The following is a 25,682-nucleotide window of genomic DNA, read 5'->3' as shown; positions in this document are numbered from 1 at the left end:
TTATTCAAAACAGCCCCACAAAAGACTTCCAGTGAGCCTTGCCACATCCCCATCTGACTTGGGGCCATTCATCAGCCTTCCAAGCCTATCAATGACATGTCCCCATCAGGGCTCCTATAAAATCAGCCCCTTTCCCATGAAACATCAGCAAACATTTTGACGGGTCTGGCTTTCCCCCCGCTGGATTTCTGGAGTCTCTACCCCCCTTTCCTCCCTTATTCCCACCTCCCCCCTTCTCCTCCGCCAACACCACCCCTCTCTGGGCGAACCTCAGATCCTCAACATCTCCTGTGACGGGCAGTGGTCACGGAAACACAGAGCGAGACAAGGGGAGAGCCGCCGAGGTGGGGGAAACGTGCACTAAGCCATTTTCTTGGAGGAGCCAGTGTCGTTGATGGGAAGAGGATGCATTGCGGGCTGCTGGAGGAGCCTGATATGGATTCCACAGGTCAGTCCTGTTAATCTCTGCTCGCTTTGCTTTGTCGGGATGTGTTGAGAAAACCAGCCTCTGTTTCAGAAACATTGTGTGAGCTTCTTCTGCTGCTCTTCTGGAAGTCTCAAACTTTCTCTTCAGAGGGTGTCTGGGTGCTCGGCTGTTGATTTTCCACCTTTTTTTAAAATCACTTATTTTAGTTTTTAATTTCTGAAGTTATTTGTGAATGAGTGTTTTTGGTCACGCACATTTATGAGATGTGCTGTTATGTTTTGAGTGTGTCACCGATTAAAGAAGACTCACAGAAAGCAGGGAACAGCCCTTAAATCTCTCAGTATTTGCTCGGTCAAGTGGCTTCTTGGTGTCTTTAGTTAAACCAATTTTTAAAATGTCTATTCATCAGTGGAGTGGAGGAATAAAACATCATGGTGGACTTTAAAGTATTGTGCACCTGCTCTTTTTGGCTTTTTCTTTAGTTTTTTTAGCCCAAAATTGTAAAACTAAAATTATTATTCAACTTAAGAACTGAATTTTCGTGAGAATTTATCAGTAGAATATTTCTGACTACATTATTTGGTTTTAAGAAAGATAATGATTTATGTTCAGTCTGACTAAAAGATTGAAATAAAACAAATTATGCAACAATTTATCATCTGTGGCTCAATTTGTTAAATTTAGTTAAGGTGATTAATAGAATAAAATTTTGTTAAATTGGTTTTAGAATCACTTGAGAAATTCACATTGGTGGTATGCTGCTGCAGTGCAGAGGAGTTTAGCTCTGAATGTGTGTTAATAAATGAGTGAACATCCGTTTCACTTGTTGATCAAATTTAATCCAATTATTTAGATCCCCAACTTATCTGTTCCTGTGGCAAATGAAGCTTGAGATCTGAGCCTCTGTGGAGAATTAGCTTCACTTCAGTGGATTCACGTTTTCTTTTGCAGGTTTTAGTTTCCTTAGATTTTCTTTTTTGCTGTCGGTAAATGATGAGACACGTCAAAAGGCCGTCAGTGACAGTGGTGGCATTTATTCAGAGTTAAAATGCAAATGCAATGCTTTTTTTAAATTGTGTAAGAGGCATTATAGAGTACTATTAATCAGTTAGTAATGATAAAGGTGGTGATAATCATTAGAAACAGAGTAAAAAAGACCATTAAAGAGCTTCTCAGGATAATAAAATTATTTTGCATAAAATAAAAACTTCTCCCGTGTCTGTTGAGAGGGCCGTGAGATTTGTGTTTCTGCTCTCACTGCAGTCTGACCTTTTCTATCAGCACGTGCCGAACATCGCAGTGTAGATTCCTCATCAAGTGTAAACTTCTAAAACTTTTGAATATCTGTGACGTCCCCTGAATCCCCCCACGGGCTGCACCAACATGTCGTCCTGCCAACAGTCTGTCCTAGCAACAGCTGCTATGGTGATTGTTGTCAGCTCACATGCAGGAAAAAAACGATTAAGACAATTTACAGACATATCAAGTGTTTATTTTGTTAAAAGCAACTGGTCAAGTACTGTGTAAACTTTTAAGGTAGTTTCAACTGCCCATTTCCATTTATAGTTACATCAAGTTTTTAAGTTTATGGAAAATATTGTACTTTTTTAGTCATACAAGAGTCTGGTGAAGAAGATGTTGTAGCTTATTTATTATTAAACAAATATGAAACTCAGAAAATGCTTTGTTGCACTCAAATAATCCAAAAGAATATTACTTACATGTTCAAAGTCCCTCTTAAACACATTTATCTAGTACTGAATACCTTTCCTGAGACAAGTACAAGCATTTTAAATGGACTTCCCCTTCTTGTATCAGGCTGTTCCTACATGAAAGCTTTGGTGTTTTGCTGCTGCTCGGTCACAGAAAGCACACCAGTCGAGCTATTTCTAAGTAGAAATTAAAACAGGACAATGGCCTCTATTCCACCAGACTGCTTCAGTAATGTGCACAGGCTCCTTTTAAGCGAGTGTGTACGCTCGTAGTCTCCTGGGAACAATGCTGGATTCCTGCCGTCTTGGTGAAAACATCTCAAATAGAGCCATGGCTGCACCGCTGCCCATACAATCGATTGTTGTCCGCTCGCCCTGTCACATTAGTGACATTTAAAGTGTCCTGTATAGGCAGTGATTTGCACTGTTTATGTAAATACAGCTTTGGCTCTTTTCTACTGCAGACAAAATGAGTTCACTTCAGAAAGTGAGTTTTTAAATGAACAGTTTCAATGAATATGAAGACAAAGAAATAAAGCAAACTGCTATGAACTGATGTTTTAGGTAAATGACAATTAATCAAAAGGTCTAGAATAACTGTGTTCCTAAATGTTGTGCTAAGAGGGATCAGCGTCACAGTTTGTGATCTGTGGTGCAACATGTTTTTTATTTTTTTAGAGAGTTGGATTGAAAGATGCCTCAACGAGAGTGAGAGTAAGCGATACTCCAGTCACACGTCTCTGGGGAACATGTCCAACGATGAACGTAAGCAGGACGAACACTGTTATACTAAAACTACTGACTCCACTGTTGTTAAACCTCATTTCTAGGTCATGTTCAGTACAATTATTGACATTTCACCACATGACAGTTTTTAATCAATTTGTGTTATGCACATGAATGTGTCGATCATACAAACTTTCATTTTTGCTATGTTTGTGTTGTCTTCATTTTACTTGAATCACTTAATTTTGCCTTAAAATATAAATTGTGTTGCACTTTACAGATGAAGAAAAAGAAAACAACAGAGCCTCTAAACCACATTCGACACCGGCTACTCTGGAATGGTGAGTTCTAAAAAATAAATTTGTGTATTCTTTCTTTTAGTTGTATGTAAAAAAAATAACTGGGAGAAAAGTGAAAAGAAAAAAATTTGCAAAATTTTATGTCAAACAGCTGAAATCAAATGCAAATATTGTGAATTAATGTAAATATATATATATATATATATATATATGTATTCTTCTAAAAAGGTTTTTTATCAGCTTTTTTTTTTTTTTTTTCACTTTAAGCCCACTCTCGCCATGTGGAACATAAAACATTAATGCTGGATTTCAATCTAGAATTTCCTTTATTTTTTTAATCTGAATAGTTTTATATGACACACGCAGATGACACTAAATTTTAGAAAATCTCATTTGTGTTTTTTTGAAACCTTAAATCTGATCATGACAATCTGATGAGCTAAGATTTCATGTTTTATTTACCCTCATGGGGACATTTGATTTGGACTCTGAGCTTCTGTTCAAGAGTAGAGACATACAGACTGAAAAAAAGAGCAGCCTCAACATGCAACATACCTGTCACACCCTCCGCATGTGTAGAATACAAACCCTGCACATGCCTCTGGTTCTTATGTGCCTGCCTGTTGCACAGCTCCATGACCGATGACACCATTTCCTTAATAGCATTCAAAAAGCACATAAATGAATATTAATAGTGATTTAAGCTACTCTGTGGGGGGCTGAAACCCAGTGTGAGGAACATGAGCTGGGTCAACGTACCTTTTAAAGACAAGCATTATAGACATAAATGATACTGTAATTGGCCTCTGTAACAATGTCACTGTGCATATGGAGCTGTTTTGTCTTGTGGGTACTATATGGTGAAATTTACTACAAATTTAACTTGCAGGAATTAAGCAGAAGAAGTTAACAACATCTCTATGTTTATAGCTATGACGATGATTTGGTTTTGTTAAACCAGACATAACATATTAGGTCACAGGACTATTTGACCATAATTTGCATTTGATTTTCAGAAAAGTCACTAAAATTAGGTTTATATATTTAAACCTGAAAAATACAGAATAATCATAAGTGAATTAACCAGTCTTAAAAAATGCAGTTATTTGTTATTCCACTGAAAACATTAATTTATATAATGCTTTTGTGACTGTAATTCAAGAGACAGTTCACAGCTTTCTGAGTGAAAAGAAATCTAAGTTAGGTCACAAAGATCCTTTTCCAGTGGCGGCTGAAACAATATAGTTATAGCTCATAAAAACGACAGGACCACGCTCTTTGAGTGGCCATATACGTATTTTCCATAAGAATAAAGTTCAATCGAAGAAGCATTTTTTAAGGTCTGAGAAAAACAGCACCTGATATGAGGAGTTGGTTGATTCAGATTGTTTTTCTCTAATCCACGGCTGTGTCTCATGCTGAAGCTCTATTTAATGTCTGTGTGCAGCCTTGGATAATTTTAGGGTAAAATGTCTATATTGGTGGACTGAGGTCTGTTATACTCCCTTTAGTTTTGTTCAATAGATAGTTGTTTAAAAAAGAGAGGGCAGTGAACATGTCTTTGATTGTTACATGTAATAACTTCTCTTTTGTTCTGTTGTTCTGTCATAAACATCATTGAAAAGAAAGGACTGAGAGATAAACGTAAAAAAGTGTAGAAAAATATTTTTAGCAACTTTATAAGTGAAGCAGTGGTACTAAATTAATCTGATAACAATTCAAGAAACTAACAGATTATTTGTATGCATGAACAAACGTTTAAGTAATGATGCAGGTGAGGCGGGGGCAAGATTCAACAGTTTGATAACTCCAATTCTGAAATTACCTCTCTGCAATCAACCTGTTGCCCATTTAAACATGTTTTCTATTCTGACCTTAAGAGAAGTGACCTGGTGTTTCTTCTGCATATGATGGTTTCCTCTGTTGAATATTCAAATGCTAAGGATTGTTACAGAATGGAGGAATGAATTATATTAATTGGAACTAACAAGGATGCATTGCTCCTCCTACTGTAAAACAAATTGATTTATCACTTCACAAAATAAGTGCAGTAATGATGATGTTTGGAACAGCTCCCAAACATTAAAAAAAAGAAGAAGGTAAATACACTCATTTCAAACATGGCTGCCACATTATAGTCATCGATAACTATTCAGACCAAATTCACATAAATATCAAAATGTGCTACAAAAGTGGATGAAATCACATCTCAAACAGGAAACATGTTTGCACTGTTAATACCACATCAGAAATCACTGGTAGTGATGCTGGTGAACCTCAAGGCTCAGATTTGGATCCGTTCTCATTTATTTAACATTTTGTTGTTACTTATAAGTTGTACGCAAATAATGTGATTAAATTTGTGTGTGATGATCAGAATTCCCAGCTAGCTGACAAACATGTCAGCATGCTTGTGTTAGCAAACTGCAAACATGCATTCAGATGTTTTATTGACAAACAAGAGGCTTTGAAGCTGCATTAAGTATTTTTTTTTTTTTTTGGCAAAAATACTCCAAACTTAAAGCATCAAAGCACTAACATATTAATGGATTATCAAGTTACAAAGGTCTCTGCAGTAAAAACAGAGAACAAAAAGTAAATAAAAACCAAAACATGAAAGATAAAGCACAATAAAATGATTAAAAACATTTACAACAAATATATTTTTGAACTTTCAGTTTTAAATTACAGGAAGGCAGTTCATGATTAAGGACACACTCATGGTACCAAGATTTGCCGGGACATACAGTTGCATATCACCAGCTTAGCTATGAAAATCAATATTATGTCTACGCATGACTTGCCCCGGGGGTAGCAGGCACATGGCAAATAAAAGGGGACCCAGAATAGACCCCTGGGGGACCCCACAAAAGAGAGAGGCATGAGAGGAGGAGGCATGTCTAAGCAGAGAGAGTCCTGTTGGACAGATAAGAGATAAACTAATCCAGAGCCTCGTCATTGATGCCACCATAGTCTTTCAGACAGCTAATTATGGCTAATGTGTTAGCAAATAGTTGCCTCCATGCACATACACATACATGTCCAGCTGACACTGCAAAATGCAATTTAGAGACACTGACAACTGCAGGAAGTTGTGTTTTGCTTCTCAGTGGGATCTTCAGTACCAGCAACCCGGACACATTACAGGGAGTACTTTGATTCAATGGTGATGTCAAATATGGTGATTTAAGTAGTCCATGAGTCTAAGTATTTCAGTGCACATCAGTATACATCAACATGACATATGATGTACATCCTAAATCATTTATTGAGACTTTGAAGTTCCAAATCAGTACTATGATTTATTTTCCCAACACATAAATTACTTGAACCGATTAGACACAGTCATGCAAGACTACTCTTAAGAAAATGGCAACCTTATTCATGCAAGAACTGTAAACCAATAAAAGAAAACCTGAAAACATACAGCAGCTGTAAAAATATAATGAAATACAACCGCTCATACTAGAAAAATTAGACCAAAAAATGCAGATATTTTATTTTTTTGAAACATTAAACCTCTTGCACTGCCTAGAATATATTAGAATTTATTCAAAATGGCTGTTAATGAGTTGAGGTTGCTTAATATCATAAGGAAAAATATATTTTGTACTTTTGTTCTATTACACACGTGTCCCCCCCAGGAGCAGGTGTTGATGTCTGTGTAATTGTGAGATCAGTGGTATCTGTATTGTAAAGCTGTGTGCCTCTGTATACCTGCTGATTACTTGAAACTTAAACATCATATAATCTAATATAATCTAATTGCCTGATTTCACTATATTTACAAATTTTGCTAACATCCGGATTCCTAAATATCTAATTTTTCACCAATTTACCAGAAATGCCACAATCATAGGAGGCCTGTTTAAAGTTGTGATTCTCTGATTCATATTAACCATGCTCAAACTTCTGTATGTGTTTTTTTGTACACTGATGATTCCTATTGTCATTCACAGGCTAGAAGAGAACTATGAGATAGCTGAAGGTGTGTGTATCCCTCGAAGTGCCCTCTACATGCATTACCTAGACTTCAGTGAAAAGCACGACACACAGCCAGTGAACGCGGCCAGCTTTGGAAAGGTAAGATTTAAACATCTCTGCAGATGAAGGTTAAACAGTCTGGCAAATCATCATTCCCACCTGCATCCAGTTTCACTCATTTTTAAATGACCTGAAAACACATGAAAGTCATGAACTCGCTAGCATCTAGAGCTGCAATGATTGGACAACTAACTGATTAGTTTTTGATAACCTATTAATCGTTGAAGTAATTCTTTGTGCAAAACTGGCAGAAAATGTCGTTTTCAGCCTCTCAGACATGGAGATTTCCTGCTTTTCTCTGTTTTGTATCATATTAAATTGAATATCTTTGGATTTTAGGCTCACAAAACCACATTTAAAAACATCATCTTGGATTTTGAGAATCTAGGGATAAACATTTCACTTTTTTTTTTTTTTTGGACATTTTTTAGACCAAAGATTTAATAGATAATTAAAATCACTGTTAGCTGCAGCGCTACTAGCATCTGTAGTGTTTGTAGGTAATCATCGAAAATGACTCAATAGAAGAAGATACTAAACAACATTTGGACGGCGTATGAAAGCAATAATCTCACGCACTAAATCAGCCGTAAGCATTAGTCTGACCATTTCATGCCTGGTTTGATTGGTTGTGCTGCAGCTCTGGCTGCTGTTGAAGTAATATCAACTGCTGCTCAGTGTGAGGCAAGCAAAGCTCTGCGGTCGTTCACTGAACACATAATCTAGAGCCAAAGGAGATGTGCTTTCGTCTGTTCCCACAACCCCAAGAAGTTCCTCAGCCTTCCTACCCCCAGCCATCCCCTGTACCCTGGACTCCGGCCCCAACCCCCAACCCGGCCCACCCCCGCCCCTCCGCAGCTCCTGTCGGAAGATATTGAAAAAGAGAAGGGGCCTGGATTAATGTGTAATTAAAGGAAATTTGGAAGGGTGAGATGTTGCGGAATGTTAGATCAGTGGCTGGAGCAGTGTGGGGTGTCCTTTAGGAAGGCTTCATTGATTCAGGACAAAAAAACGAGAGAGGGCCCGGACTGCCTCCCTGTCTGCTCATTTATCAAGCGGGGCCTGACAGAAACTTCACAGCTTGGCCTCTTTTTTCATCCCACACAATGGAGAGCTACACTGTTTGCTAAAGTTTCTGCACCAGGAGCTGGACCAAGGAGCCAATCTCTTTGGACAAAAAGAGAGGAAAGGAAGAAGGAGGGAGTGGAGGAGAGAAAGAGAGTGAGAAGGAGAGAGAATGGCGGGTGGATGGATAGATGAGAGGAGACTGTTGATATAAGGAAAAAAAAAAAGTAATACCCCTGGATGTCATAAATGGATGGCTCTCAAAGCTTTTTTGTCCTCACAGACCTCCCTGTGGATACAGCTATGAGACTTTCATGTCTTCCTCCTGACAAACTTTATTAAACACTTTACCCTTAACTTTTTTTCTTTAAAACACTCACACATTAGTATTTTATAAAGATCTTATTTTGGTTCATTGTGTCACCTGTTTCCTCCTCCTTTTCTTTTTCTCTTTTCTTTTATTCAACCACTCTCTCTTTAGTTACAGCACACTGACGAACTATTTCTCTCCTACACTGAACAGATCATAAGACAACAGTTTCCAGCGTTAACTACCAGAAGGCTGGGGACAAGAGGGCAGTCGAAGTAAGTTGGTTTGCTTTTATTCTGTCATAAACTCCCTACATATTAGACACTCACTCACAATCTCTCTCCCCAAAAGCTCAAAGTCGTTTATAATCAAATGTACAACACTTGTAAGAGCAGTTGTTGAACAAACTTCAGTCACAGACTCCAACAATGCAGTTACATATGTATGAAAAATAAAAATAATAATTATAAAATCACATAAGTAGAAACAAAAAGAAAGAAGATTTAAGGATATAAAGTAGTGCAAAGGATAAAATATGAATAAAACTTAAAATAAAGTGGTATATTTCAGTAGTTGCATAAATAAAGAGAATGTAACAGGAACATACTGTAGCAAAATGTATAGGCACGACAAGAGTGTAAATAAATATGTACGTATATACAGAGGTGCAAAAAGTTTAGTTCAAAGGTAAAGTGACAGTGATCAAAATGATGCGCTCAGAGCTCAAGAGTCTTCCGATAAAAAAAACCCACATGGAGCACGGAACAACAAACTATAAACAGCTTATAACACAAACAAGCTGTTAAGCCTAAAATTGAAGCACAGCACAGAATAACAACACTTGGAAGTTTAAATTGTTTATTAATTTGTTTAACCAGGAAGTCCCTTTAAGACTGAAAATCTCTTACTAGAGAGACCTGGCCAAGGTAGCAGCCAATCAGAACACATTAAAATGCAACATACACAACATATAATACAAAAATCCACAATGAAACGACAACTATTCAAACATAGTGGCCTCTCAAGAAAACAAGCACATGTGTCTGTCACCACATTCTTTCTTATGCCCTTAAATTCATCAGTGTCTCTATTTTTAGATATTTTTGAAGATTGTTCCATGTCCATGGTGCAGAGAAGGAGACTGCAGTTTTCCCCAGATCTGTTAAAACGGAAGGTTCTTAATTCCATTGCGTTTCTGAGACTAAGTTTTTAATCAAAAAAAAGGTTTAAACAATTTCTAACTATGTTACAGGAAATCTACACTTTCCTGTCACAAAGCATTCATCACATTTGATAAAAGTAAAGATCAGAAGTTGTACAAGGTACACATTTCAATCTGTGTACCTTTGGTTCAATCATTTTTCTTTCTTAAATCCGTAAATAGAGAAGCGGCTGGGTCCCATCTTTGTTTTTTGTTTTGTTTTTTCATTTTAAACCAAGAAGTGAAGAAAAAAATGATAAAACTAAGTCAAATAAGGTCCAATTTTGGGTTGCAAGCTCCTTTTGTCATTATTCTGTTTTGAACTGAAGAATGAAGACAGTTAACCTGAAAGTTAAAATAAATATATTAAAAAAATATCCCAGGGGAAAATGAATGAATAAAATGAATGTAAGCATATAAAGTTAGAAGATAAGATAAAAATTAAGATTAAATAAACAAATACATATGGACTGACAGTAGCTAGTTGATTAGGCTACATGCTGTTTAAAATTTTACATTTATACATGTTCACAGCAGCAAAGTTTCTAATTGATAAGGATCGTTTCAATAAGATTATTTTGTTCTTTTGATTTATATAAACAGAAAGCTGTAATCTAATGAAACTCACTTTTTTAAACTACTTTATAACAAATTATAATACATGTATTAGTTAAAACAGATACACAGATATATGTTGCTTTATAAAGTGTGTGTGAATTATTTTTCATTCCAAGTTTTTATTTTTCACGGTTTCCTATAGTTTATAGTTGTACTCTAAAGACGTTATTCACCCGCTCCCCTCATTCAGGTACCACTACTACGGCATTGCGGTGAAGGAGACCTCTCAGTATTATGATGTGATGTACTCCAAGAAGGGAGCGGCGTGGGTGAACGAGACGGGGAAGAAAGAGGTCACGAAGCAGACAGTGGCGTATTCACCGCGCTCCAAACTGGGGACGCTCCTGCCAGAGTTTCCAAATGTCAAAGACCTAAATTTGCCCGCCAGCCTGCCAGAAGAGAGGGTAAACAGGAGTTTTAAAAGTCCATCCTTACAGCCAACCTCCCCCCCTCCCACCTCTCCCTGCCATCTCGCCATCTCTGCGCCCCCTCTGGCTCCAGCCTTTTATCTGCCTCGGGACCTTCACTGGGTTTGCATTTAGAGAAGGACCTTGAGGATTTATGTGCTGGCTCCTCACTAACTCTTAATCTTTTGGGGGAGATAATAAGATCTAGCAATGGACAAAGGACAGGCACTAGCTGTCCGGCTTTTAAAGAGGGGCCATGATTTTAAATGGTTTGTGTTTTGCTGATCTCTAAAGCTCGTTTTATATTACTCCAGCCCAGACCTGTAACATGTATTTATTGCTTCACATGCTTTGTACGAGATTTATTCTCTTGTTTTTGTGTTTTGTACTTTTCCCCAAAGGAGAAAAAAAAACTGTTAAGTTTGTGATGCAATTTGATTAATACTCTGTTGTCGCCCACAGGTGTCAACCTTCATCATGATGTACAGAACGCACTGTCAGAGGATACTGGACACTGTTATTCGAGCCAACTTTGACGAGGCAAGTCTGTTTGAAATCATTTCACAGATCCATGTCTGTTTTACCCAAATCTATTTAAAGAAAAATTTTGATTGAATGTAACTCTTTCCTGTAGCTTTTATTTCCTGTAATGTTGAATGTCGTGTGTGTGCTTTGTGTGTGTGTGTGTGTGTGTGTGTGTGTGTGTGTGTGTTTTGTGTGGTACTTTTAGGTCCAAAGCTTCTTGCTGCACTTCTGGCAGGGCATGCCGCCCCACATGCTCCCTGTCCTCGGCTCCCCCACCGTGGTGAACATAGTCGGCGTTTGCGACTCCATCCTCTACAAGGCCATCTCTGGGGTGCTGATGCCCACCGTCCTGCAAGCACTGCCTGACAGGTGAGCACCTGCTGTAACCTTCACTCCTAAAATAAGTGATGCCATTCTCCTATCTGCTGTTACCAAAACTGGATAGCATTGTTTCTTTTTTTTACTGACCGAACAGCAGATGTTTTCTTTTATTTGTGCAAACCTACAGAATGAATTTAAGGTGCTGCAGAAACAATATGATGGTTATCATTTAGTTCAGAGAATTAAGCTGTTTACCAAACAGAAGGCGACCTTACAAGTTTTTTTTTCTTTATTAATAATACCATTTACTATGAAGGCTTATGGACTTCATTAACTATGTATTTTACCATATTATTCTGCTTTGTAAGCAGTGTAATTTTAGTGTATTACTGTGTAAAAGAAATTGTTCCTGCAGTTCCATCACATGTCTTGTCCAAAGATGTTTTGTGGACACATCAGTAAGATACATTTAAATTAAAAAAAAAAGTAAAAGATTACTTTCCAAGTCTGGATAAGTATGGAAAAAAGAAAAGAGAGAATTAAAAAAATCTGAATCTCTAAAAATAAATTGATGATACAAGCAGAGTGTTTTTCATGGTGTTTGTAGCAGGCAGCCTGCTCAGCCAGAATGTTTACCACTGTGTGAGAGAAGCAAGGCAAGATGTGTGGCGGGCGACCAAACGCTGCCTCTACGCCTGTGCGTCACAGCCTTCTAACTGTACCAACTCCAGACATCCAAAGATGATCTTTGAATTGTGTATATAAATAGCATCACAACTAACCAAATATTAGGCTTGACTGAACGTGAATGTGTTATGCAGTGATGTCGTCTTTACTGCATATGGAAATCTTTATGGCTGTGTTCATCTTGTTTCCATGAACTCAGTGAATAACAAGGCTGAACAGATGCCTGTTTCTTTGATAATATAAGTTTTTCAAGTCATTGATTGTAGCTATTTGCACTCAGATGTCAAATATGGTCTGAACAATTATCAGAGAAGTCTGGACATTTGATTCTGGAAAAGTATGGAATCTTAAAATGGAAAACGAGTAGGAGACCTGGGTCTGGATTTAAGAAAAATGAAAAATTAAACTAATTGAGAAATTTAAGTGTGAGTCAGGTGACAAAATCGACTCAAATTTTCTGGTTCCAGCCTCCCAAATGTGAGGATTTTCTGCTTCTCTGTGTCACATACGAAAGTCAACTGAATGTCTGTGTCGGGTGTGAAAGTTTATTTTTGTGCTCTAAGACAGCATTTTGACTCAAGGTCCACTTACTGGCTTTTTCTGTAGCTTTTCACCACGTCTCATTCTTCCTCAGCAGACTGAGGTTGCTCAGTTGAATATTTAAGAAGTAATTAGCAGACGTCACCCTCAGTTCTGGGATCTCTGCATCATTTTTACTATTGTGTGACACTTTTTATGGTGTCTAATTGATTCATTGTTGATTAACTGTGTTTTTTGTTTTCTCTCGCTGACGCAGTTTGACTCAGGTTATCCGAAAATTTGCCAAACAGCTTGATGAGTGGCTAAAAATAGCACTTCACGACCTTCCTGAAAACCTGAGGAATATCAAATTTGAATGTAAGTGTGAAATCTGCATCTCATAATGGTTAACATCTTAAGAAAGTTTAAATGCTGACACATTAACAGGACTAACCATGTTTTTTGTCCTTTTATATTTGCAGTATCCAGGAGATTTTCTCAGATTCTAAAGCGGCAAACATCATTAAATCATCTATGTCAGGTGGCTATCGTGCTCTGAATGTTTTTTAATAAAATCCATATGAACAAACACAGCTGATAAGGGATATGGGTATGCTCGTGTGTGTAATATTGTCGATTTATCTGTCCCAAGGCGTCGAGGACTGTGATAAACAGCGCCGACATCACCTTTCAAATGCTGGAGGACTGGAGGAATGTGGACTTGAACAGCATCACCAAGCAGACACTTTACACCATGGAGGACTCACAAGAGGAGCACAGGCAGCTTATTATCCACTGTAAGTCCACGCTTTTAAACCGATGCCACTCTTAACACACCCGGCCAGACGGAGAATTACACTTTACTACCACACAAACAACACCCCGAGGGACAATCATTCCCACGACCAGCAGAGTCAAAGCACTAATGATGGAGACCAAAAGGTTAAACAAGTTCACTCTCCTCTGAAACACCCTGCGGAGCATCTCCAATTCACTGCAGCCTCACTCCTCTGAATCAGTCCTGACGGGATCAGAGGTCGCAGATACGGAGAAGTTGTTGCATAAGAAGCCTTGTGCATCTGATTTTCCTGTTTGTTAGTTTTCAAGTAATAGAAATGTAACCTGACGTTCTCTCCTGTCACAGTATATCAGGAGTTTGACCGTCTATTGGAGGAGCAGTCTCCAATTGAGGCGTACATCGAGTGGCTGGACTCGATGGTGGACCGCTGTGTCGTCAAGGTCAGACACAATTTTTTTTACTCATCTTGGGAAAACAGGTGTTTAAACCCAGTCTGACTCAGCATGTTTTTATATAAAGTTTCTGTCTTTTCTTTATGTTGCACCGATAAAGTTTATAATTTTCCATGTGTGATGCTGAGCAGTGATTTTAACTAAAATGTCTGAAGTGTTTGCGCAGCAGTAGTCTGATTACTTCCCCCTTAAAAAGACACCTGCGGCTGAAAGCCACTCGTCTCGGCGTGTCTTTCTTACACAGAGGCACTTACGTTGCAATCCTCCCAGTTAATGATGTCTTCAAGCTTCCCATTTGCGTCCATTATGTGCCAGATATGGGCTTGTAAAATTTGGTCACCCTGGCAACGTCTTGGACTGCCCAGACAATAGTTCAATAGGAAGGCGTGTCCCCGGGGGCAAATTAAATAGTTGACTTGTTGACATGTTTTTCGTTCCTGAGGGTTAAGCCCCAATGTGGACCCAGGGGTTAATTCTACCCCGGCATCCCGACCCTTCCCCCTCTTTTCTCATGGAAATGTTCTCTCTAGGTGGCAGGGAAGAGGCCCGGGTGCCTGAAGAAGGTGGCCCAACAGTTCCTGCTGATGTGGTCGTGTTTTGGTACCAGAGTCATCCGGGATATGACCCTCCACAGCGCACCCAGCTTTGGTGAGCTGCTTTGTCATCATTCCTGAATGCAACAGACAGGAAACACACAGCAGTGCCTAATGACTGTACAGGAAATTCAGTTATTTTGTCATGCACGTAGGCTACAAGGGCACATACTACAGACTTATCAGATACGAAATACACCGTTGCAGTGGTGAAACATTTGTCAGACAAAAACACAACTTCTGCCATTACAAACAAAGTCCAAGGCTCAACAAATAAAATCTGCAACCATAAAAGCTTCTCTCGTAAAACACAACTCGATCCCTTTATAAATATCCATCCAAAGTGTGGCCCTCAAATCACCATATAATGACAGTGACTTACAAACAGTCTTTCCTCTCAAAGGAGAACATTAAACCTGCCTGTTTATGTGTCTTCAGCAGCTGATGGTAATCTACCTGAATGTGACTGTGCACACTGAGATCTTAGACTTTTTTTAAAATCCTGATCACAAAAGGCAGAATTTATTTTTGTCATGAGGCAATATGTTTGTAATTCAGATTTATCCTAATATCAATGGACCATATTTCCTTATACATGAGGAACCTTTTACAAGGAGTATCATAATTTGTTCACTGTTTTTTGTAAAATAATCAGGGTTCCTGTAGATCCTTAAAAAGTATGGGTGGGGGGAAAAAATCGATACAGCATAGTACTGTGATATTTTGCATGGCAGTATTGTATCTGTACTTACTATATGAATTATTATTATTGCAAATACAAATAAAACTTTTATTATCCTCAAGGAATAATAAAATCAATTGCTTTTTCAGCCTATTAAATACATTTTGCCAAAATTAAAATGAGATGAATGGACTGAAATCTTTTATCTTACTAGTTAAAGCAGAGTTCCTATGGGGACATGATTTGGAGTTGAAGAAAGGAAAATGTCGCAATATGTTTTATCGCAATACTCAGTATATCGCAGAATGTTTAAAATCACAATTATATTCTATTGAGACGCACGTACCTTGATAATATATCATTAGGTCTCTGGTGATTCCCACCCCAAACAAAAAGTCTTGAAAGGCATTTAATATATTAATATAAAAATAATTAATTAATTAATTAATTGGTATGAAAATGTCTTAAACCAATCTTTCAAAAGTCTTAATAACACTAAGACATGGGAAGTAGGATTTTAAGAAATCTTTTTTTTTTTGTGATGTTGCCTTGTAGAATCTCAAAACAATTGGTAAAATCTCTCTCTTTTTTTTAAATAGTTTATCAGATTCCTCTCACATTAATGTGACACAGATCAGGATAGCGGAAAAAACAACACACATATTTTGTTGCTGGCCAAGATGCTCAGACCAGAGGATCCACTGTCTGCTAGTCACTGCACCCTGGACGACATGGGGAAGTTCAAATTTAGCGAAAATTGGCTGTTTTGCCATAGCATAGTATTTCATGCAAAAAAAAAAAATGTAAGTTATAAAACGTATAAAAGTTTTTTATACAAATTCATGTTTTATATTACCATAAACATTTGGGCAAAATTGGTCCCTAACCCAAAGTGATTAATGTTTTTTTTTCTTTGGTTCTGGCAATTGTAAAAATGGTCTTACATTTACTTTAGAGTGAAATTAAAGTCTTAAAAACTCTTGAATCTAACTTACGCTGAAGGAACCCTTATTACCCAAAGATTTCATATCAGTAATCCAGTCATGTCCTGATCTGCTGTTCAGACAGGTTCACAAAAAAACATCTCACATTTAGGTCCACATCACTCCTGAAGTGAAAACTGGTGCACATTTATAAACTTTATTCAGGGTTCAGTGCAACCACATAAGCATTTCCAGATTCCTCTGGGGTCTTGGTCTCAAGTCTGAAACAAGGAGAGAGGAGGAGTAAAGTAAAATGGCTGCTTTAATAGCTTGTTGTGCACCACCAAGGTTTCCAATAAGTGAAGTAGTAAAAATGAAAGAAAAGAAAATGGCTTCTCTTTCCTCTGCTTGTGTCCTTTGGCCCTGTCTGTGAATATCAAAGACACAGCTGGTCGCAGTGTTTTGATAAAGCAGGTCTCTGTGCACAAACAGCTAATTAACAAAGGCCGCCCCTCCCCTCTCCCGATGTGTTTGCCTGTCTTTTCCATTTTATGACCGCTCAGTATTACACCCCACTCCCCTGAATAGCCACAAGTGTTTATTATGCACACGGCAGCGGCAGCGACCCGCACAATGACACAATTGTGACACTCCCTCACATGCCACGGTCTCATCTTCCGTGCGACCCCGGGGTCAGCTGACATATTTCTGGCAGTGACTCGGTACACGGAAACAAGCGCGCTCGCTTCTTTTTAATAACAGCGGCCCTCCTGTCAGTGTGCAGGATGTGATGTCATCACTCAGATGCTTTCAGAAATGATTTAGTCTCAATGTTCATCATCATTTATCTCCTATCCCTGAACGTGGACAGCCCTTTTGTCTTTTTTCCACATATCCGAGTCTCAATGTCAGCATTTTTTTACACATTAAAACTTCCATATGACCTCTGAGTACAAATAACACTTCCTGTTATCCATCTGTCCGTCTGTCTGTACGCAGGGTCCTTCCACCTGATCCACCTCATGTTTGATGATTATGTGCTTTACCTGCTGGAGTCCCTGCACTGCCAGGAGAGAGCCAACGACCTCATGAGGGCCATGAAGGGAGAGGGCAGCACAGGTGAGACCGCGACCTGGAGGTCTGATTAATTATTAATGACAGTACAACTGTAAAAATGTCTTGTGTACATAGATGAAGATTTCTGGGGGGACGAAGGGGAGACGTCCCCCTCAATATTTAGAACATGTATGTACCACCACTCCCCATGCCAATTAAAAACAATTACACCATAAATAGCTGCAGAAAAGGCACAATTTGGTGCATAAAAAATTACCAGAATGCAGATTAAGTGTTTGATGCTCAAAGTTTTTGGCAGCAGATCTCCAAACGCCCAGTTTCAAATGTGTCCTCCCCAATGTTGAAATGAAACCTGCACCTTAGCTTGTGTAGTAGCAGAATAAGAGGGTTGTGTCATTGGAAGTTTCCAACAACTACGTCCTGTTATTTGTGGATTTAATTTGGTTTGATCTGATTTCACTTCATTGTCAGAAAAAATATGAAATTTGACTTGCGTCCCATGATGTCAACTGTTTCAGATAAATACTTATAAATATAAAAAATACAAAACAACATTTAATCAAACAACAAAATCATACAACAAACGTTACAAATCACAAAAGACATTATGAAAAGTGAATCGATTAAGTGTTTTTTTAAGCAAAAATCCCAAATATACAGTTCCAGCTCACAAATTGTGAGGAAAATAAACTTAACAGCTATGGTTTTGGACTGTTGGTCCAACAAAACAAGAAAATTGTAGATATTACAATCATGATGGACATTTTAACAACTTTTTAAATCTTTTTTTTCCACCAAACTGTCAAAATGATAATTGAGAAAATTAAAAGAATAATCAGTAACAAAAACAATTGTTAGTAGCTACTTTGTTTTACTATTTTTCAATAATTAACTGGTTTCTTGGTGCTCTTAAGAAAACAAGTATAAAAGGATATTTACTGTAATGCTTGAGACCTCAAGCTACTGATCTTATATGTGTATATGTGTTCATTTAACAGCAGGGGCCATGAACAACTCAAGTGTCAAGCCAAGGTTAGCTATGTAGCTTATTTGCATCTTCAGTCCCTGGAGAGGGAATTATTAAAAGACAATACAGACAGTACAATACAAACACTTTGCAAGCATTTACAGCCGGAACATCATATAAAACGTTAGTCTCAGAAAACAGTCGTTTCCATAAAAACTTTGGATCAGAGTTGATGGGTTTGTCTTGAGTCATGTTTTAAGTGTTATTTTAGAAACACTGGAACTTGTGTATCTCTGATATGAATGAGAATTGAGTTCCATTTAACTGCTGCTCTGACTGAAAATGCTGATTGTAATATTACAGCTCACTCATACACAGTGCAGTAACAGTATGAATTGTACCCACTACTGTATCTAATACTTATATCAAATTATTTGAAGTATACCTCCCATCTAAACCTTTATAAATGCAGTATAAGAAACCTTTAAATGGTTTGTTGTCAAAAGAAATAAAAGAAAACGTTTGCATATTTTTGAGTCAACCTTTACTGTTTATGTATCAGGCATATTATCACCGTATTTTGTACACACGGCACATATGCTTTGCCCCCATGTATATGTTGTATGTGTACACATTCAGGTACAACTCACAAAGAGCTCTCAGCTGCATATTTTATCATTGTCTGATTGTCTGTTCTCTCTTGACACTCTCAGCAGAGAGAGAGGAGGAATTCACGCTGACAGAAACCACCCCCACCTCCCCGTCCCCAGGATCCTACTCTCCGGCTCGCTCGGTCCACTCTGTGGGCGTTTCCTCAGCCAGCTCCCCCACAGCAGCCGTGTCCCCGGAGTACACCGGAGTCACCACCACCACAGGTGAGACAGGCCTCACAGTCACACACAGACATCCTAAACGAGCACAAGTCTCACCGCACATAGTTCCTTTGAGCCAACACATCTTCTCTGTGTCCATATATGTGTCTACCAGGCGCTGTTCAGTCATATACCTGGTCCCTTACATACACAGTGACAACAGCCGGCGGCTCCGCTCCAGACGCTGGACAGCAGCTGTCCTGTATGAGGAGTACCGCTCCAGTCCCACCTCCGTCCTCCACCCACCGGATGCCTGTCTACAGAGAGGAGCACGGGTAATTAGGATTTTATAATGAAAATTCATTTTCATATTGTTTGAGAGTTTCTGTGGTGAGTTTTGACCTGCTTACTCCATTTTAGGTACACTGGTAGCTACAACTATGGCAGCTACGCCAACCAGCATCCTCACTCCATCCAGAGCCAGTATCCCAGTCTGGCCCATGAGCCAGCGATCCCCGCCCCCCTCCACTACTCTGCCTATCACCGGTCGTCTGCACAGGTCAGTCCAAGTCACTCAAGCTCCTGAGTTTATTTAAAATGAATGTAAATCAGTTAGGGAATTTGAGTCCTCCACTCACTATTATACATAACTAAACAAACATTAATATTATCGGCAAAATTGACTCAAAAATGTCATGTGTTATTATACGTATTATTATTGATACATACTACATAACAGGGCTGTGCGATATGGAGAAAATCAAATATCACAATATTTTGACAAAATACCTTGATATGACAATAATGTACTTTACTGTAATGCAGTATTTAAAATCAAGATAATGATTTTATGGTATCTAAAATCTAAGACAATATCTACTGTCATATCACAGTATTGATAAAATTTCAATACATTGCCCAGCCCTACAACGTATATACATACATACATACATACATACATACATACTTGTAAAGTTGCAGTTGGTAAAGATGGACTAAGTTTGAGTGCTGGAGGAAGTATTCACAGCCTTTACTTAAGTAAAAGCACAGATACCACACTGTGAAAATACTTTGTAACAAGTAAAAATTCTACATTTAAAATTGTACTTAAGTGAAAGTATGTAAGTATATTAAGGGAACTGTACTTAAAGTATTAAAAGTAAAAGTACTCAATGCAGAAAAATGTCCCCTGTGACTGTTTTTCCATTATATATTATATCATTAGATTATTATTAATCGTGCGTTGATGTGAAAACAGGATTTGGTTTTGAGGCAAAATCTCGTTTTTTAACAATTTTAATTAATAGATTAATTGTTTGGTCTAGTCTGGAAAAATTCAGAAAATACTGAGAAATGCCGTCACAATTACCCAAAGCCCAAAGTGACACCTACACAATGATAGTTTTGTCCAAGCATCAAAATTATTAAAAACATGTTGAAGAATATAAAAGAAAAAGCTGCCAATCTTTACATTTGAGAAGCTGAAACAATAACGTGTTTGTATTTAAAATGGATATTAAGATAGTTTTGTATTAATTTTCTGTCAGATGACTAATCAGCAGATCAATTTTTAATTTCACCTGTTCTTGTATAAATTGTTGGGTAGTTTAAGTTATAAGAAAACATCATATTTCATAAACTGTTTTTTTTTTAATTGAAAAAAATCCTAATTTTTAAAGTAACTAGTAACTTAAGCTTTCAGATAAATGCAGTGAAGTACAATATTTCCCTCTGAGATGTGGTGGAGCAGAAATGTAAAGTGGTATTAAAAGAAAGGACTCGATTAAAGTACTAGTACCTGAAATTTGTACTTAAGTACAGTAGTTAAGTAAATGTACTTGGTTACCTTCCACCGCTGCTAAGTTTTAAATCCTTGACATATGGTCTTAATCTGCAAAATAACTGTAGTTGTCAGGTGAATGTGGTCGGGTTAAGTGTCCAATATTCACCTCTGTAATGTAACGGAGTAGAAGGATAAAGTAGCATAAAATGGAAATATTGAAACAAAATACAAGTAACTCAAACCTGTACTTTTGCTAGAGTACTTGAATAAATGTTTTTAGTCACTTTTCAGTGGCGAGAACAGCGTCCAGTGAAAGCTGCAGGTTGTGTGTGAATATGATTGTGTGTGTGTCTCTAAACTGTAACTAATGGGTAAATTGTATGTATCTAGAATACAGAGCGGTGTGCAGCTGGGCTTTGTTATTTATTTGCATTGCCAGAAGCATATGTGTATGACTATGCCCAGAAACATGTCTCAAGACACAACAAGTACATGAACATGTGGATGTTAACAGATGATGTGTGGGGATTCTTGAAGCTCTTTGCACAGCAGCAAAGTAAATACGAGACTAGAAATACGAGACTAACTCTCATCCTAACGACGGCGTTGCTGATGTTACAGCCCATGTAGCGACTGGTGTGAGTTTACTCTTTTGATGGTAATTTCCTGTCAAGGGCCCTCCAGCCTCCGCTGCCTTTATAGTGGGAGGAGATCAGCTGGGCCTCAGCGGTCGCAGTGTTTCTAAAAGTCCCCGAATCACCCTCTCCACACAGCGGAAGCAGACAGTGAAAGGTGGCTCGGCCGGGGCCAAGAGGGGCCCTGCTCTGTTACTCCTCTTTCCAGCTCTCAATAGTCTCTTCATCTGTTTAAGCCAGTAGCCACAGAGCAGGGCAAGGGGGCGTTTATTAAAATATTGTTATTCAATGGTCTCTTTTCTGCTTGTGAACAAGAGGCAGCTGAGCCGTCTGTTCTGCTCTCTGACCTGCACTGACTGTCTTTTTCCATGCCGTGATCCCTCATAATGGATTCGACTGTCGTGTTTATATTTAGTGAGAAAAGGGAAAAGGGTCCTACTTCCACTTTTTTTTTAAGCCTGTCTGAGCTTAAATCGGGCACAATGCCTGCGCTTTGTCTGTGTGAGAGGTTGGAGATGGAGCTGAGGCCAACACAAAACCTTGTCGGATCCCCATCTGTCCAAAATATTTTTGTCAACAGGCAGATTTAGTCAGAGCTGTTTGGGTTCAGTCACCATAGGCAACAAAAATAACACAGGAAAAACACTTTTTCAGCTGAGCTGATGGCTAATTTTCTTAAGTGGCTTAATTTTCTATTTTGACCACTGTGGTACAACTTGTGAAGTAATTTCCGCTGACAGGAAATTACCATTGGCAGGGTCAGTTCACGCCCGACACTACAGGGCTAATGCAGCATCAAATATGATATCAACAGGGTTATAGCTACCTTTGAGGACACTGAGGTCATGTCCTCTGTAAATGCTCTGGCAGTTTATTGGTTTCAGCAACCTGGAGTGAGTTTATGTAAGACAATGTGAAAGTTACACATGGTGGTGATTTTATAGGCTGATTCATAATTAGATTATAAAAGATTCATTATTTCTCCACTAGTTTATTCCTGGCAGCATGTTGACCCTCATTAAAGGAATAGTTTTTTTTGGGGGAAATACACTTTTTTATTTTTATTTTTTTGCAACAGTTACATTGAGCTGAAGATTCATACCACCCTCATATCTGTTAGTTTGATATGATGCATTCATGTACCCCTCAGATGGTCTTATTTCTTGAGTTGGGAGGTCGTTCTTCTGACTTTGGTGTGTTCATGAGCTTTAAGTTGTAATGTGGAAACAACATGGACACTACAAAGAATATGTGTTATATTTTACTGCTCACAGCATTTAAAAAAACATGTTATTTTGGAAAAATACATCCCCTCCAGATTTTGAAAAATGGAAGAAAGTTGTATCATATGAACACATGTTAGCTCAGGTCAATGATGAAGTTGAACGCTTTAAGAGGTCATGGGCAGGCTTTTTTGTTTGTGAGTGGACTCGAGTCATATGGCTTGGACTTCAGTCATACTTGAGTGACAAAATTGATGACTTCATACTTGACTTAACAAAATCAAAAAAGGCTTTAACTCTAGTGACTCAAGACTTCACTCAGACTTGAGCCTTTTGACTTGAAAATACTTGATACCTGCCCCCAAACCCAAAGATTAATAAGTATGTTATCTAAAAAGTTTGCTGTGAATCAGTTAATTTCCTGAATCATCGAACATAACGCTTTTTATTACCAGCAAGTCGACACTTAACTCCCCAGATCCATGTTATTTAAACCTGACAATACCCAGTGAGGTTGCAGGAGAGAACCATGACAAACGAAAGTTTTGTTACTAAGTGACGGTTAGAATAATGATACCAAAGATCATTTCATTCACATATAAAAACTACACGGTAGATTTTCAATATGCAAAACATATGCAGGTAAAATATTATACACAAAGACACAACAACTTCCAACAAACTTGTTTTGATAAATAAATACACATTTTATAAAGCATTCATGATGTAAATGTAAATTTCATATATAAATCTCTTGTTAATATGGCATTAAATTTGGTGTATGACTTGTTAGGGACTCGAAACTCAAAGTTTAAGATTTGGGACTTGACTCAGGACTTAAGTGCAAAGACTTCAGACTTACTTGTGACTTGTAAAACAATGACTTGATCCCACCTCTGCTGAAAAGTGATGAATTGTTTGAGTCACTTTTCAAACAAAACATGCTTTTCTTTGTCTTATATGACAGTAAACTGAATATATTTCGATTTTAGACACAATGGAGACAGTAATCAGTAGATTAATTGGTTATGAAAATAATCTTTAGTTGAGGCTCTCTCTACTCACTGTATATTTTATACTTCTCTCAATAGATGACATTACTGCATTACCATAACCTCTTTCCTTTTCTTCCACAGTACCAGCTCAACGGCCAGATGTCTCGAATGGAGCCTTGCTTGATGGGCAGCACTCCTCGGTTGCACCCCGCACCTGTCGCCCCCCGGTGGCCAGATGTGTCGCCAGCTAACAGCTGTTACACCAGCCCACCTATGCATTCATCTCGCTATGCCGCGTCTGGGGACATGTACTCTCCCCTGGGCCCACGCAGGAACTCAGAGTACGAACACTCGCAGCATTTCCCCGGCTTCGCCTACATCAATGGAGAGGCCACCACAGGCTGGGCGAAATAGCCTGTAAACACTGCTCTGGGTAGCCGTGTTCAAGCTCCAGGCCTGCCACACCGGTGGATGCAGAGTCTCTGAACACTTCCAATCAAGTCTGTCCAAAAGGGAGGAGCAGAGAGAGGAGAGTACCAATGCAAGGTATAAGGAATCATGGTATGGACGCATTTGAGTAGACTCTGATGATTGTGGTGTAACTTGTGCGGAGGCTTAATGAAATTTCTTCAACAATTGATGTTTTTGCTCACTGCTGGAGGAAAAAAAATCAAATCATATAGATTGTCAAAACCTGCAGCAAAATCATTATAAGAGTGCAATGCTGCTGCCAAGCTGTGCCTTTGTTTTAAGGAATGTACACCTCTGTTTCCCTCGCCGGTCTCACGAGTCAGCACACAACCACCAACCCTCAGTCAGTTTTGTCGATGACTGACGGATCGATGTGCTGTAAGCTGTGTCACTGACACAATCTCAGTGACGCCGCTGTCTCCTCTTGTTGCTCAGCACTGTGCAGCATCTTGTCGTGGGCTCGCTGCAGCAGCTTCATTTGCTGCAGGATGTGGATGAACTGTACTGCCTTAACATTCATTTGGGACACCAGTTACATACAGTGGCACAAAGCCAAAACATCATAACGACAGATATAAACTTCTCGATCAGTGTGTTAAGGTGTCTCCATCTTGGATAGTGTTTTTTAAATGATTGAATGCTGTGACTCAAAACAACTGTGCGAGTATATTCTGTCGCAAGCTTTTTTGCTGTTTTTCTGTGATTTTTTATATATATATGTATATATATATATATATATGTATATATACTATATACTATATATATACATATATATATAGTATGTATTTTCTGTAACTTTGTAACATGGTGTATCCTTTATTTTCTATGTTACAATTGGTACTTTGTTCTCTGTTTTGTATGGTTAGTGAAAGACGCATTAACCTAGGGTTGTGTGTTTTATAATGCACTCAAAGCTACTGAGGACCTATTACCCTATGGGTATTTATAAAAAGGGAAATTATCAAAGTGTACAGTAACATGAAGTCTAGTCACTTTTCTGTAAATAAAAGCACTGGAAACTGTCTGTGGTGACAATTTAAAATCTTTGTCAAATTGTCTTCTTTTTCCATTCATGAAACCATCCACAAACATGTCCAAATATTCACAAAACTAAAGGTCCAGTATGTAGGGTTAGGGGGATGCATTAGCCGAAAGGGAATAGAATACAATAATATTTTTGTATTAGTGTTTCTATAGTGTCTTATCACCTAAAAATGAAAGTTGTCATGTTACCTTAGAATGAGCTCATTATATCTGCATAGGGTGCGGGGCCTCATCTATAGAGATTACCATGTTGCACTGCCATGTTTCTACAGTAGCCAAGAATGGACAAACCAAACACTGACTCTAGACAGGGCCATGCATGCCACCGAAGTTAGAAGCTGCTATGTTGGAAGAACGCTAATTTT

General features: G+C 38.3%; 1 protein-coding gene across 2 annotated transcripts; it reads left to right on the top strand.

Annotated features, from left to right (window-relative positions):
* Positions 1 to 291: 291 nt before the first annotated feature.
* On the top strand, positions 292 to 25,315 carry rfx4 (regulatory factor X, 4). 2 transcript variants are annotated; one of them, XM_033635926.2, is made up of 18 exons: positions 292 to 448; positions 2,818 to 2,904; positions 3,146 to 3,206; positions 7,124 to 7,247; positions 8,797 to 8,858; positions 10,593 to 10,806; positions 11,272 to 11,349; positions 11,540 to 11,703; positions 13,139 to 13,239; positions 13,344 to 13,402; positions 13,514 to 13,658; positions 14,006 to 14,100; positions 14,643 to 14,760; positions 17,310 to 17,429; positions 19,068 to 19,229; positions 19,381 to 19,501; positions 19,587 to 19,725; positions 23,944 to 25,315. In XM_033635926.2, the coding sequence occupies exons 1-18, from the start codon at positions 406 to 408 to the stop codon at positions 24,214 to 24,216; spliced, it is 2,166 nt and encodes a 721-aa protein (XP_033491817.1). In that variant the 5' UTR covers positions 292 to 405; the 3' UTR covers positions 24,217 to 25,315. The 2 variants fall into 2 exon arrangements, with proteins under 2 accessions (XP_033491817.1, XP_033491815.1); XM_033635924.2 differs by having other exon boundaries at positions 19,342 to 19,501.
* The last annotated feature ends 367 nt before the right edge of the window (positions 25,316 to 25,682 follow it).

Source organism: Epinephelus lanceolatus, chromosome 5 (genome assembly GCF_041903045.1).
Source record: "Epinephelus lanceolatus isolate andai-2023 chromosome 5, ASM4190304v1, whole genome shotgun sequence".
Classification (NCBI taxonomy): Eukaryota; Metazoa; Chordata; class Actinopteri; order Perciformes; family Serranidae; genus Epinephelus; species Epinephelus lanceolatus.
The sequence above is the reverse complement of the archived record's forward strand: the minus strand, read 5'-3'. Positions and strand labels throughout refer to the sequence as shown.

What these genes read in the sequence shown, in the direction of transcription:
- rfx4 (XM_033635924.2), top strand. Translation starts at nt 406, where the DNA reads ATGCATTGCGGGCTGCTGGAGGAGCCTGATATGGATTCCACAG. An exon ending in CAGGCAGCTTATTATCCACT is followed by an intron (nt 13,659 to 14,005) that starts GTAAGTCCACGC and finishes CTCCTGTCACAG; the next exon opens with TATATCAGGAGTTTGACCGT. An exon ending in CGGAGTCACCACCACCACAG is followed by an intron (nt 19,230 to 19,341) that starts GTGAGACAGGCC and finishes TGTGTCTACCAG; the next exon opens with GCGCTGTTCAGTCATATACC.